Source organism: Falco biarmicus, chromosome 8 (genome assembly GCF_023638135.1).
Source record: "Falco biarmicus isolate bFalBia1 chromosome 8, bFalBia1.pri, whole genome shotgun sequence".
In the NCBI taxonomy this organism is placed as follows: domain Eukaryota; kingdom Metazoa; phylum Chordata; class Aves; order Falconiformes; family Falconidae; genus Falco; species Falco biarmicus.
This window is the reverse complement of record NC_079295.1, coordinates 49,941,686-49,957,696: the sequence shown is the minus strand read 5'-3', so window position 1 is coordinate 49,957,696 and position 16,011 is coordinate 49,941,686. Positions and strand designations below refer to the sequence as shown.

The window sequence follows — 16,011 nt, the reverse complement described above, 5'->3', positions numbered from 1 at the left end:
TTTTCAGCTTTCATATAAGCAAAGTGAGCAGATTCCAGTATTCATTTAAGGTGTGGCCCACAAACAATAAATGATATTTTCCTTACTTCCATAATTTATGGTTTTTCTTTTTTTGAGTCTACTTCCCCAACTCTGAACTTTACAAAGGAGGGAATATTTCAAACCTTGCTCAGTACAGGGGCTAAACAAAATTTTATCTGCACTTAAATTGCTCATTTGTAAATGGCTTGGCAGGTTGTCCATAATCCTGGATTTGGATAATTTCTGTATTTCATGTCTTCTTCAGGGAATAGTTAGCTCTGCTGGAAGACATCAGAGAGATTTTAATGGGCTAAATAGGTCTAGTTCCTTCTTAGTGATGGTATTTCGTTCTCCCCCTTGATTTTGAACTGCAGCTTAGCTCCGAGCTGCATTCCTAGATCTGAGCAGAGTGAACCATCCTGAATTGAATGAACAGCAGCAGCCTGGTATTCCAGTCGGGAAAATACCGCTGTTGGAGGAGCTTCTCTCTGTGCAAAAGCTTCTTAAGACTCTCGGGTGAAATGCTGGCTGTGTTGAAGGCAAAAATACAATTTGTATTGACTTATATGGAGCTGAGATTTTGCTGTGGTTTGCTATTAAATGGTGGAAGTTAAATGCTTACACGCTTTTGTGCTTTGGAAAACCCTGCCAGTGACATACATGGCTGAAAAGTAAAGCCTTTAGGTTCCTTGTACACCCAAAATTTCTCCTACTGTCAATACCAGTTGTGTAAGAAGTGCAAGATTGGATCTTGAGAAAAGAAACCACACAAAGCAAGAAAAATGTAAATATCAAGATAATATCATGTAAACGTAAGTATCAGTATCAAGAGTAATGGAAGATTAATTCCCATCATACTGATGCTTTACTTAGTGCACCTTAGTATCTCCCAGCACTAAAATACAAACATCTCCAGAGTGTATCGCAGCAGTTGTTCAGCACTGATTCAGAAGTGCATTCTACACATATTTAGAAAGCAAATAGGAACACCATATTTAAACTGTATGTGTAACTAAGAAAAGTAGACTTTAATAACCTGAAGCAGAATTAGCCAGAATATAGTACTGGCACCGTACTGTATGATAGAGCAGATTTTAAGAATAGTAGTTAAATTATTTAGCCATTCACAGCATACTGATCATGTGACGCCTTGTGTTCATTTCACATTTGTTCACCAGAAATTAGAGCTGCTTTTTCAGTAGGTTGCAAAGAGTTAACACAAACTCTCTAATCATTATCCAATTCCCACCAGTTAGTACTATCTATGTATGACTTTCACAGAGTTTGTTGAATAATTACAGGTCTGAGTTTTCTCATGTTTGTTCAAGATAGTGTTATTTTTCCCACCTATTAGTGACTCCAGGCACTTGAATCACTAAGTGTTGCAATGTTCCTGGAAATAAATTTCTCTAATAGAAATAAAGCCAACATCATTCAGGAGGATTTGTAGTGAAGGTGGCAAGAGTGGCTGTTTAACGGTATTTAGAATTTTAATAAGATGAAAGGAAACGAGAGGTGTTTGAATAGTGGAAACAAGTTTGTAGCACAGCATACTCTGAACTCTCTGTGTCACTAGAATAAAGATCAAATCAAGTAGATTTATCTATGGAAGTAGATTTCATAGGGTGCCTGGTAATTACCTACCTAGGGCTGAATTACAACCCTTTCATTACTGGAATTCCCTGGCGTGAATGCTTAGGTGATAAGATTGATAAATAGGAAAATTTTTTTCTTCCCAATTTTTAAAAGCTGCACATGTTATTAAGTTACTATAAAGGTCGAAATTCAGTTGGATATGATGATGGTTGTGAATCTTCCAGTAAGTTTCTTCTAAATACATTCCTAATCTTAGAATGTTATTTTTGTCCCAGAAGGAACAGGCAGTTGATGAGTTGTTATAATTTAATGTTAGTTAGAGTTAAGGAGGTCAGCAGGTCCTTTTTTAAGGGAATTAAGTTAATGCAATTCGTGTGAGTTAATGCTCACGTAGATTTGTCTGTTTCTTCTTGCTCTGATGTCACTAGCTAAATCAGAGGAACGGTAATATTAGAGAAGACATTTTGACTTTATGAGTGATGGGAAAAAATCATTGAAACAAATTACTATTTTCCAGCTATGAAGGTATCAAACATATGCCAAGTAATCAGCTTGCTAGTGTAATAGGTTCATGAAGGAAAAGGGTTTTCTAATCTTATTCACTGATGTTTTTCCCAAGACAGCAACAGCTTTTATAAAATGAGGCTTATAACTTCTCATTACAGAATCTAATCTGCCCAAAAGACATTGAACAGCTGCAAAATCCTAACATCTTCTAGCTGTAAATTGTTTTTATTATTTATCTTTGTTTAACTAAAAAAGAAAGGGCCCTCAGATGATTTAACAAGGCAAGAATTAAATGTCATTAGCTTTTGACAGCAGCAAATTATTCCTTTACATACTGAATTGGTTTAGATAATTTTTAAGTCATGACCATCTACTTATTTTTAATATCCAAATTCCATAAAACTGATATATTTTGTAGATGGATTGCTTAGGAAAATTAATTTAACTTTAATGCTAAAAGTCAAAAGAGAAGTGATTGATTTTCAAGTTAGTCTTATTCTTCTGCATAGATTTTAGTGATGATAGTATCTTGCATTGGTACAGTGATTTTCATATTCAGGGATTACACGTGCACAGTAATTCAGGAAATATTAACCACATGCAGAGGTCAAACAGTTTAATGAAGATAACAAAACTTGAACAAGCTTGTAGAACGGATCTGTAATAAAAAATAGACACCAGGACTTGCTGGTGGTTCTTCTTTTGTCCCTTTTCTATTATGTACAGTTCTCAAACTGTATTCCTGGGTGTGCAGTACATGGTTCTACATCATAGGACAGGGAAGAGAAACATACTGAATATGAATATATTTTAACATTGGACTTTTTTCTTTTTTCATTTTGTAACAGAAGCTGGTTGCAGTTTTAAATTTTTTCTTTTTTTCTATCACATGTAATACAATTTCTTGCTGTGCCAGCAAAATTTAACTGTAACTACAACAATGCTAAACCAATGAGACTTTATGCATTACTGTCACAAAGAATGTAGGATTATTTTCTTTTGTTTGGGATTTTCTTATTTTATCTCTACCCCCACCCCAGGATTGTTTGGTAATAATAATATAAATTATAATATGTACCTAAGAGGAAATAGCCTTGAGTTTTAGGATCATTTTATTTAAACAACATTTCAGCTTCTAGACTATTAAAATTCTATACCTACATAGTAAGACCATGATTTCTAGCATTACTTCTAAACAAATGCACTGTGTTTTCTTGTACAATGTGAATGTAAGAATCTTTCAAGACTATATTTTATGTTGTATCAGATCATCCTATGTTACTGTCTTTCATATTTTCATAAAGGAGGTAAAGATTTTGGCAGGAACATGTTAATTTCTTCAGTACCCTTTTCCTGAGGGCTTTGGTCCCCTAGAGTTCACAGGAAGGCTCTAGGAAACTGTGGTGTGGTTGAGAGAGGAGTTAGTTCTGTTGCCTGCTTGAGAGGGGAGGGATGGATGTTGCTGGCACCGTTTGCCTTCAGTATTATCTTCGGGGATCTTGCCAATGAAAATGCCTTCACTCACCCTGACCACACCAGGAGTGCGTACGCTGATGGTGTGATGGAGCCATGCCTCAGCAACGCTGCCGCTGGGCTCCCGCTGCTGCGGGGAACTGCAACACAAACCTTTCAACATTTCAGCTGCCTTGAAATGAAAAACCCACCCAAAAAAACAAAGGAAGAAAGGTCTTGGGGCATCAGCGGCCCAAGTGAAGCGTTCCTGAAGGGAAGTAGCTCCAGGGAGCAAAGGGGATAGTCACACTTGCATCTGCAAAGAGGTAGTTGTAGACACAACTATCGCGCTCTGCAAATGGTTCTGCCATTTCAAAGGTTACTGGGCAGAGCATAATCTGCAGCGTGTGGGTGCAAACAGCACGGCCGGGCTGCATGCTCCATGCAGAGCTGCGCAACTCTGCTCCCGGCGGGGCTGCTGGCAGGAGATACACATCCTTCCTTACACCGTGATAGAAACTGCCTTCTGGGACATATTCTTGCCTATGCCATTGGCACATAATTATAGTTATTTTTTACTGTCTTCACTCTGTGGGTGCTCTTGCTTAGACTGTGCACTTTTTTGCGTAAAGCATGCTTCAAAAAAACTAAGCAAGGCACGTAAGATGTCGCTCATTTTCTTAAATGGGAAAGATAGATACCCACAGCACCAATTTTGTCTTCACTAGTTCATTGTTATGTAAATCCCAGGTGATGACTTACTGTGTCTAGATCTCTTCTTTGGCATTCTCTTTTAATTGTTTCAAAGCCACCTTCTGGCCTTCCCTTGTATGATATGATGGTACCAATTTCATCCTTAGTCACCCTGACTGTTGGTTTTGATGCAGAGAAATACCTGAAAACATCAATACACAGGTCTGTGCAGGGGTATCAGCCCCACGCTTGTAGGAAGACCATATTTTCTCCTTTGACTCTTGTGAAATAGACTCGGTAAAAACCTTTTTTTCAGCTTGGCTGATTTTGTTAATTTGTTACTTTCAGAGAGCTAGGAGCTTCTGAAGCAGTGGAAGGACCTTTCTTCAGCGATAGCTCTGTCGATCTGTCCTTTTTGTGCTGTTTTGAAGCTTGTTTGCCTTAGAGAAAAAAGATGCAACAGGATTTTATAGGCAACAGAAAACAACTTGATGCTGACGAAAATGATCACAAATTGCCAGATTTCTTTCCCTCTTTTTCGTGCTTCCTTCGTTTTGGTCTTCGTTTCATCTTGTCACCCTGAAATGCAGTCTGGTGAATAAAGGGTTAACTGAGTCCTCTTTACAAATAGATTAGCATTGCTATTTGCTAGATGAGGTAACTCTTAGGTGGTGTGTCTTGCCTTTCTCCCGAGAGCTGGCAGTACCTGGGGGAAGATGGCTTTCTCCCTGAGGAAAGCTTTGCCTGCTGGGGCTCCAGGCTGGCCTCCAGTGCGCTGAAGTGCAAATGCTATTTTAGCATCAAAAATAATAGATGCTGTTCCAATCAGAAAATGGGTGATTTTTCCAGTTGTCAGGTAACTGTAGTAATTTCACCAACTAGAAAATACTTATATGCTTTATGCCAGATATGACAATATATATTTAATTTATTAAATGTGACTCTGCTTGAGAGTGCCGCGCCTGTTGGCGAGGTGGGATTTGCACACATAGCTGAAGAAAGGGTTTTTTTTCTGGCAGAAGGCAATTATTCTGGGGAGGAATGAGAGTCTGCTGAATGTGCTATACCTTGGGAAAGTTTCACCTTCATCAGCTGCCTGTTTAATTTATAGTGCTTTGCACAGCAAAAACATGCATCTTACATTATCTAGTTGTTTCCTGACACATTTAGCAGCATTTCTCACTGTTTAAAGTGAGTTTAACATTGCTGACAATGCAGGTGCTTCGCTTAGGCTGGCTTGGAAATGTAGGGAGAATGATGTTGTACTGGAGGAGGAGACGGGTGTGGGTGTTACCCCTGGCAGCAGGGTCCTGCCAGCGGCCCTCCTATGGATTCCATTCAGCTTTCCAGTTGTTTCCCGAGGTAAGGAAGCAAAGCAGGAGGAGAGCTGATCCTTCTGTTTTACCATCTCTAGTTAATGCCCAGCCGACACCATTACTAGATAGCCCAACCTGCATGATTTTAATAAATACAAGCAACACAGCAACTGCTGTTAATGATACTGCCCATCACGTAAGGCACTAACATAATTTTATAGGATTACTTTATATAGGGTTCTATACTTTGTGTTGGTGTAACATGAGTATCAGCTTCAATCAGTAAATGTCAAAGTCTTAATTGCCAATTAAGTGGTTTACAGTTTCTGTTCTGATGGCATCACTTATGGAGAAACAACTCATCTCCTCTCGGTTTTTACTTCCCGAGCTTCCTGCATTAATACTTGAATGCTACGACATCTTCCAAACAGTTGTTAAAAAAAAACACACAACCAAAACAGTTATCTTAAAGTTTCCCTCCTTTCTGCAGTCTAACGTGTTGAGGACTGCACAGTGGGGTTTTGGCTTGTGTAGATCTTTTCGGAGTCCTGGCTGTATGATCAGAGCTGTAGAACAATGCCGTAAGTGACTTTATTGATAGCAATTTACGTGACTAACTGTAGTTATTGCAGATCATTTATGTTTATTCTCTGCATGAATACTAGGTAGCCTAACTTAGAGAAGTACAAAATAGTTATCACTTCAACTTGATTATGAAGGTTACCAGCTGTTTAAAGCTACTGAATCTTAATTTTCCTTGTATAAAAGCCTCACATAGGAACATGCCTTAATAAATGTAATTTATCAGCGAAGATATGCTGTGTAGTATATGAAATTCTCACTGTGATGTGCTGAAAATGTATGGGGCTGAACAACCTACACAGATTTTTGCTACATATGCGATAACCTTAGAAATGACGTTTTCCTGATGAGGAAAGCTTTAGAATTCCATTGCAGGTACAGTAAGCTTTGAGATCTGTATTTACCAGCTCTGGGTTTCAGATATTTTCTAATGTCATTAGTTTTTATATTGAAATGGATAACTTTATGAGGGTGGGATGGCAACATACAGGTTGTGATCTTCCCCCCTGACAAAGATAATAGCAAAATGGCTATTAAGAGTCTTGACTGATCCTTTAGACCTCTTAAAAAAATATTCTTTTTTGGGGGTATTATGTGTATCTGTGTATGTATATATGTGTGTGGGTAAATATAATTAAATACATATATAAATATATATACTGTTACATTTCTTATCTCTTGTTAGGTCGTAATACTATACTATGTTACAGATAGATGAAAAGTTACTTAACATACTCTTCAAGATGTATTTTTGTAACACATATTTACACAGTGACTGCTCATGTGTCAAAATTCTTACATTCTGAGGGGTTTTGTCATGTTTGTTCTCTGTTTCTTGTCATGCCCTGTGGTGGAGCAAAGCAGCCAGGTTTCACACACAGGGGCTTTTGTCACCCACAGAACTCTGCAGGTCCTTTGCAGGAGCAGAAAGAAGGGAGAGTGCGGAAAGTGCATCTTAAAAATCCATCAGTAACTGATAAGCAGCTTGCTTCTTTTCTTTGATTGTGTCTCTTATTTATGTATATTCATGCTAGGAGTGATTGCAGGCTGTCTCATTCATTTATTTTTTTTTCCCCTCCGGTATCCTGATGATGGGTTTCAGTCTTTTAGGCTAACAGCAACCAGAGTATTTCTTTCCCAAATGTGTTATTGTGATTAAATGAACAGAACTCTTCTTAGCTGTCATAGAAGTGTCTGGTTTTGAGGCAGTCTTCTGTGTCACCCCTTGCTACATTACACTGTGACCACACAAAGCAGGGTCACGCTGGTAAGCTTGTGCCTTATTCAACCTCTGGCCCTGAGGCTGGCCTTAACGATATTAAAGGAATTTCTGACACCAGTGTCTGATCTGCATCCTCAGATTTGTGGATGTGAAGATGGTTGCAGAGCTGTGGCATCATTACCAGGCACAAGCGTGGCCTGATTTTTGAATGTAGATTCTACAGCAGATCAGTTTTTAAGCCTTAGGGACTTAAAGTGTTGCAGTAATTGAGAAATGGTTTCATAAAAGTTCCTGGGCTGATGAAGAAAGATGTGACTCTGGTGGGGAAAAAAATACGGAAATAATAAGTCTGTGCTGTCTCATATATAATCTTAGGGGACAAGGGAATATAAGTGATAAGAGGTTAAAAAAGGCCTTGCAGAATGAGGAAGCCCAAAGCTATCCCAAATCAGAATGCCCTTCAGAAGGACTTATCAAGTTTCTTCCTTCACTCTTAAGTAGTAAGATAAGATAAATGGCAGGAGCAAGTGGGGGGTGGGGGTGGTGGTGTTTTATTCTTGGCTGCTTGCTTTTTCAAAAAAATGCCTTACAAATACTGTATTCAGCATCTGTACAAGCCTTTGCCATGCATGAGTATATGCAGTATGAACTTGCATATGAACAGCTACTGGAAGAAGAACTAATATTAACTTCTACTGTTGAAATTGTAGTATATCAGCTTTAAGAGCTTGGTTTCCCTTTCAAGCATTTGTATCTGTTTTACGTTTCTTTGGGTATGTTACACAATTACATGATTGCTGTCACTAGAAGTAACCAACCATTACATAGGGTTGCTGTCAATGCACAGCTAGATAAAAAACTTATTCGTAGAAGCTTTATCATATTAATATACGAAGAGTAGACACAAATTGTGTAAACTGTTTACATTATGGATTTAACTTTTGAAAACAGCAGTGTAACAGAATACTGATGTCACCATACTTCACAGTGTGTTGTAATACTGTAGGGTATTGCAAGTCCCCTTGTGAAGTGATGGAAATTTAGAATCGTTTCAAGAGGTGGGAGGTTTCAAAATGCAACTGTTAAGGTATCTGCAGACACACGGGATGGTCTGGCAAGAAGCTCAGGTTTATAAAACCTGTAAAGCTTAGTCTGTTATTCTGAATGGTACATTGAATTTATTTGACCAAGATATTAGTATTCAGTAGTATGAATCAAGCCCATTATTTCTAACTTAAGAGTATATAGTAACAAATAAATTGCATTTATCGTGCTCTTTAGAGCCTAACTGAGTGTGTTCTCTTCTCTTTGGTAGTTTCACAACCATTCTTTTGACTGTGGTACTGCAAATAGTTACCCTTTAGATTCATTTCCTAAGGCAACAAAGCTTAATAGTGTCTCTTTCTGTTCCTCTTCAGTAATTTTGCAACTCACTTCCCACCAAATTTTATAAAATGTTGGGTGTCTTAAGATACTCTGTGTGTTCCAGGGGCTGGGGTGGAGAGCCATCCAGCGAGAAGTTGCTCTACCAGAGCTCGGCTACTGTAGACTGAAAGGCTGTACTGGGAGTTTAGCGTTTAGTAGATGCCAAAAATCAACTTGACAGAAAGATCAAGAATGCCTAAACCACAAGAAAAGTTTTAATCGTATTTGACAGTTTATTAGGAAATCTAACCACAGGACAGATTAGCAATAGGTTCTGTGGCTCACAGACATCTATGTTTTTCAATTAACATGTGCTCATGGACAAATCTTCCTCAGGAGCCAACTTCCCACCAAAATGATGCAACGTTTCAACAACTTGATACCTCTGTTTCCTCTAAGCTATAAACAGAGCTGTAGTAATTAGACATTTTGCATTGTCTTCAGGGATTTGGGCTGTATTATTGCATGAAGGTAACAATGTGATTACTTTCCTGGCAAAAGAATTTGTGGTTTTTTACATTTCTCAGTGTATTCTGCAAAGATGTACCTAATTTTCCCTGAAATACCCTAACCAGTTTACACAGAGGGGAAAAATCTTTTTCCCTGCATCTCATAACCTCACATGGCCACCATTTTTATAATATGCTAATGTATTTCCATATGATACTGTAAAAACAGATTTTGAATTTATAAAGCTTTTTTTTTTAACTTCTTAATGTTGAAGCAGAGCCAGAATATGTGAAAATTAAATACACACAGTGGGCACAGTGTCACATTCCTGTCTGAGCTGTGTCAAACCTCAGCCTTTCTGCGTGTTTCCAACACATTGCAAAGAAATAACTACAAACTGGTTTTGCTCAGTCACCTCCCTTGAATGTTTAGGGTATTCACCGTAGTATTTCGTAACAATAGCATAATCATGAAGAATGACAGTAACTATTCCTGTCATCAGTATTAGAACTATTTCCTTGTAAATGCAAGTCCACAATGAAAATATTCAATGCATATTGAATTTTCTCTAGCATAAAAGATGGTAAATGGGGGTTACTACGGAGCAGCTTACACCCATTTCTGTCATATGATAACTGGGTCATTTAGTCTAATCATCAATGTATTATCCAGTGTTAAAAATATAATAAAAAATAAGCATAATAGTCACTTGGCTGTCTCCAGGTATTTATTTTATTTCAAACTTTTTGAAGGTAAGAAAGTAGTTCATGCTATTTGCAGTGAAAGTTGTTTTTTTTATTTATAATCTATCCATACCTCTGGTTGATTGCTGCTCCCCAAATATAATTTATATGTGATGGCTGGGATTTTTTAATTTTCTTGATTTTCTTCCCCACCCCCACCCCCCACCCCCCCCCAGGCCCCTGTTTTGGAATTTGTTGTGTGACTCTAGAAGATTACCTATGGTATAAGCCTTGGTATCATTCCTATAAAGTGAGGGGTTCTTGATTCCAAAAATGAAGATGAAGCATATGAGAAAGCTAGTGTGTATTTGCTCTGCTACTTTTCTTTAAGAATGATGGAAATAGGGATGCACCACTTTATGTGATTTTGTTGTGGTTTAACATTTATAGCTAGCATGCAGCAGATCTCTCTATGCCTCACAGACTTTGGAAGTATATCAGAGGTCATATTTTCCTATGTATAAATTATTCATGAACAGTTCCACCAATGCACCATATAAACTTGCAGAGATCAGAATGCATGTTTCTCTTCTTCCTCGCATCCCTATATCTGGTCATATTCAAAGAGGCAATGCAAAAAAATAACCCAGAAACCCCCAAACCGCAAACCTGTCTTCATCTGTGTGCATTTGATGGAATGGATTGATATCAAGTTATGAGAGGAAGGTTCACAAAATCAAAGAATAAATAAGTATCAACATTTTATTTTTCTTGGCTTGATGCCACTAGTTTAGTTGACCAGAAATAAGTTGTTGCAGTGGGCTGAGGTATGTTATACGCAATAAAGATTGGGTGTCAGAGTTAAAATTAATCTGTCTGGTAAGCTAGGCAGGAAATTCTGCCCTTACAGTACCAGTGCAGAAAGAAATGGGAGTGAAAGGTCAGGAAAGTTTAGAGTTTTCAGACCAGATTCCAGCTTAGCTCGTCTCTACAAATTGAATAATTCCATTTCACTTCTCTGGTCTCTTATGTGTCAGATTGGTGGGCTTTGGAAAGAACTACAACACAGGAAGAACTTAGCTTGGAGGTAGCCTTCATATGGTTTGTGTTCTGTGCCTCTGATACACTCCTGTACTGGAACAATTTCACTGGCTTAAAAAAAATTTATAAAATAAAATTTGAACACTACCGTTATTTTAAGAGATGATTACAGACATGTGTGTGTTGTAATTCCAGGAATCAACTCATTATACTCCCCTTTTTCCCTGGTCTTATTTAGCCCCCAAAACCCCTATTTCTGTGAAAATCCTGCCAGTAAAATCCATAGCTGATGCGCTTGCATTTTGCAGCAACTGGGTGTGCAGCTCTGGGCCTTCCAGCGCTGGCTGTGCGTGTGGGTGCCCGCGCTGCCCGTGGGTGCGCAGGCACGCTCTGGCACCCAGCGCCTCTTCACCAGGGGAGGTACAAGCTGATGCTGTGGAGGGATTTTTGGAACGAGTTCATACCATAGCTGCTCGCAATGCCTTGAATATGATACAAAGGGACAGGTTCATACCGGTGGAGAGATTTTGTGGCTCCACGCAGCACTTATCCTACGTAACGATGGGTGGTTACAGTGCAATTACTTGGCTGTTTGGGGTTTTTCATTACATTCATTGCTGATCTTTGATCCCTGTGTCCTCTTTCCCAGGTCGTCCCATTCCACCTACATCCTCGTCTAGCCTTCTCCCATCTGCTCAGCTGCCCAGTTCTCATAATCCTCCACCAGTTAGCTGCCAGATGCCATTGCTAGACAGCAATACGTCCCATCAAATCATGGACACCAATCCTGATGAGGAGTTCTCTCCTAATTCATATCTGCTAAGAGCGTGTTCAGGGCCACAGCAGGCTTCCAGCAGTGGTAAGAAAATTGCAAACATACGGAGTTTGTTTGTGACATGTTTGTGCCAGTCTTATGAATTTTTTTTTTTTTTTTTTTGCAAATGTGTTCTTCCATCACCACAAAATTGAGAGCATTGACGGGAACAGGGCAAACAAAAAACCTTGCTGTTATGTCTCACAGAACATTTTTTGGAAACACCATACATCATATATGTTTTTCCTTTGTTTCACTATAAGAGAGCTTTTTGGTTTTAGGGGTGGTTTTAGCAATGTAAAAATATTATTGAATTCTTGTCATCAGAGGGACTTATTTTTCAAAGTAGGTTTTCTGCTTCTTGATGCACCTTTTAAGAGAGGTGCACGCACAATGGTTCTGCATAGGCTAGTCCACTAATGTGTCATATAAGAGATGAGGTTCTGTATCTAAAAACGTGTGTTGCTTCTGCCATTCTGTGTCTGTTCTTGTTTCATAATCTGTCTGATTCTCTACTCCCAATGTCACATTTAACTAAGATACTTCTATTTCTCAGCAAATTAATTCTTGTCTTTCAGGCCAGTGTTTTAAAACATTTGCAGCTTTGCTATCAGTCATATAATCTGTAGTGCTTAGGGTGTTCTTTCTTTTCTATTTTTTTTTAATTTTTAATTATCAGATGCTGACTTTTCATTATGACAGCCAAAAATTGAGGAATGAAGATGCAATGCCTTTTTAGAAATACGGGCAAAACAAAAGAAAGTTATTACAGCTCCTTACTTTTTGCCTTTTTTTTTTTTTTAACATCGATATCTGTTGTGCAATTCTTGTCTATTTAACGAAACACTACAGGTTTGTATTGTATATGCAGTTTCTGATGTGCTCAGGGTCACTCCTGTAACATTACGCATCTGGACAGTACTGGAGATGCTATGTGGTGTGGAACTTTTGGCCTTGGTGCGTGCGTACGGTACACTGGAACGGTGCCCTTTAAACAGTGCCTGGTGGTGTGTGTGTGGGGGGGTCAGACAGCGAGCAGAAGCTGAAACATAACACTCAGAGTGGATATAAAGGAAAACTTTTTCCCTAAGCATTGGATTGAAACAGGTTGCCCAGGGAGCCTGTGCAGTCTCTGACCTTGGAGCTTTTCAAGAACAGGTTGGTTAAAACCCTGAGCTGCTTGGCCTGACCTTGGAGCTGCCCTTGCTTGGCAGGAGGCTGGGCTAGGGACCTCCTGGGGTTCCTTCCATCCTAAATCATCCTCTAACCCTATGGTCCATTACTATATTAAAATATAATTACACAAAGAAGTAATAATTCAGGGACTGAGCATGCTTCCTTGCTACTTGAGGTTTGCGGGTGGAAAATTATTATACCAGTTTTGAGGAGTTTTTTTAACAGGTTCAGGGGTGTCTGAGGAGCTGCAGACCTCAACATCTGTAATGGGCAACTCAGCAGAAAAGGTAGAACTAGGGGCAGGGAGCAGATACAATCTATCTGTGATGGGTTGCTATAGCTTCTGTAAGGGTTGTCCTGCCTTAGAAACATTTAAAGAGTTCCTTGAAGAGGTCAGCCATTTCTGAATAAGGGTGATGTAGTTGATGAAGGGTCTTTGTATTTTCAAGGGTCTCAGCAAAATCCGTCACTAAGTGCTGTCAAGGAAACTAAAACATGCGGTAAGAGAGAAGGTCCCTGCAAGGGGGTAGTTATTTGAATGACAGTAAACAGAAATTGGAGCTCCCCAGTGCATTTTCAGGAAACATGGAGATTTTTGGAGAAGATGGTGAGCTGGTAGGTAAGAAAGGGAGCTGGTGGCAGGGTGCTAGGGATGAGATCAGTCTGTGGAGGATCACAAAAGGACCTTGTGAGTCCAAGTAACAGGGCAATAAAATGGCAGAGGAAATTCAATGCAGAGAAATGTTAAGGTGGGATATTAATGGAAGCAGCAGCTGTGGTTCACTGGTTAGTGATGGACCATTACCAGTCAGGAGTGAGTTGCTGGGGCGTGCATGCTTCGTCTCGGAACTCAGGAGCAGGTGAGTGTTGGCAGCTGAAGAGAGGAATAAACAGAGAACATTTTCTAAAGGATGTGGTAGATCAAACAGTTTACAAGGGTTTGAAGAGGAGTGGGAAAAGTAAATGGGAGAGAGATGCAATGGGAGAGGGTTGCTAAGTAGAAGAAAATCAAGGTCAGGGAATGTGAACTAAAAAAAGAGACTTGGAGGATACTTGAATACTTGGTACTTGGTATTTATAGCCGCTGTTGGAGGCTGAGTGAACCAGCATGGCTTTTCTTATGAAGCCAGATGAAGGAAGGTGCAGTAAAACATCTCAAAATTTGATAGAACTTTTGTGTTTCATTTAAAATAATTATCACTGTTTCCTTAAAAGCTTTGTTTTTCACACCTGTCACTGTGGACTGACCCAAGGAACCTTTTTGACATGCTTATGACCTGAGGAAGCTTTTTGGCATGCTCAGATATGCTTTTCTTTGTTTATAAATAGCTGATTTGTTTATTCTGTATTTCAACATTTTTTACACCAAATACTCCATTTCCTTCTTTAATAAACAGGCATATAATATCTAATGACTTCTAATTTTCAGGGTATAAGAAGCAGCTGTGTCTTTTCTTGATTTTTTTTTTTTTTTTTTTTTTTTTTGCCATATACACATGCATAATTGTTTGATTGTCACTGAGAGTGTCCTATAGCATGAGCTCTTCTGGACTTAATACAGCCTCTGGAAACTCATAAGCATTTTTTAGCGATGTCTTTTTTTTTTTCCTGTAGTTCTCACAATTTTTCCTTTAGAGTGTTCATAAGTCTATACTACAAATAGTGACATAAAACATAAATTGGAAAAGCTCACCCTTTTTTTGTGGCTCATCCTTATTCTTGAAAGATTTTCAGAGTAGCTTTGACCATCCACATGATATGGAAAGGTAAACTATGCTTTGGGTTTGTTTTTTTTTTTTTTTTAATTATTTTAATATTTTTTTTCCAAAATCTATTTTAGTTTCTATGGAAACTTAGTAAAATACATCTGGACATTTGGGAGAGAGTAAATAAATTTAAATATTTTGTTTAAATTTGGGGTTGGGTGATAAAGGAAGATTTGAAGATACTTAGACTGCAGGCTTAGATTCCAGATAATCTTTGATCGTTGATGAATCCTCGCTAGCACTTTCTAGGTGGTTCTTTAAACATTTGTATCAGTTTTCAAAGTACATGGTGAAAATGAAATATTTGCACAAGTCTCGTACTGATTACATATAAGTGTCCTCTTGTTTGTCTGATTGTACACTTATGCTTGCTTCAACCTCTACAATTACAGGATAGCTCCTCAACGAGTTTAAGATGAGTCTTCTTGGATATGAGGTGATAGTCATCCACATGTACTGCCCTGTGCCCTTCACGATAGCCATTCTTGATATATCTGGAAAACTCATTTGCCTAAAAAAATTACCTAATCAAATCTTCCAACAAATGAACAATCTATTGTTGATTTTATGAAGGCCTTTAATCTACAATAAATCTTTGTTAGAACTCATCAGAGCTACCAGTTTGAGAGAAATGTGATTATAGCACTCTTAAAATGACATTACATCATCAGGGTGATTGGTTTATCATTTGGAGAAGCGACATCAATCATAACTAGCATAACCACACAGTAAATGAATTCAACCTTTCTGCTGCAGAACAATGACACAATAATTGCTCAAAATCAGACTTAAAATGAAATCAGAAAATGCGCTTTCTTTAAATATGATGTTAACCTAATGGAATATATTATTAAAAATCATGTTTGAGGAAATTCTATGTAATTAAAAATATGTGAAAATGTATTCCTTTTTTCTCTCATTAGAACCTGATTTCAGTTGCAGAATCATTTTCTATGCAACAGATATTATGCTGTTTTTAATTGAACTCCCATCACTTACATTCCTCTGCTTGTATTTCTTAATATAATATGCAGCACAATTATATGTGATGAAGGACAAGAGGTTTTTGAAATCTGGTGCACCTGCTGATAGTATTTTGAAAACCACAAATATTATAGAAGGAAATGAGACCTTTTATCCATTAAAAGTTAGTGGATTATTTTTTTTCCCCCTTTTAAAAGAAGGTCAGTTCCTGTGACACTATTTTCTGGTGTGGTTTCTTAACAGCTAACAGTAGGAACGGGTTTATTTCTTTTCCCTGTATACA

The 16,011-nt window shown here is 38.3% G+C and overlaps 1 protein-coding gene across 5 annotated transcripts in view; it reads left to right on the top strand.

Moving 5' to 3' along the window:
• Positions 1 to 16,011, top strand: part of TENM2 (teneurin transmembrane protein 2) — a 698,288-nt gene that overhangs the window by 446,150 nt on the left and 236,127 nt on the right. For all 5 annotated transcript variants that reach the window (XM_056349860.1, XM_056349859.1, XM_056349858.1 and 2 more), the window contains exon 6: positions 11,638 to 11,847. In XM_056349860.1, coding sequence (XP_056205835.1) covers positions 11,638 to 11,847 — 210 coding nt within the window. The remainder of the gene's footprint in view (positions 1 to 11,637; positions 11,848 to 16,011) is intronic.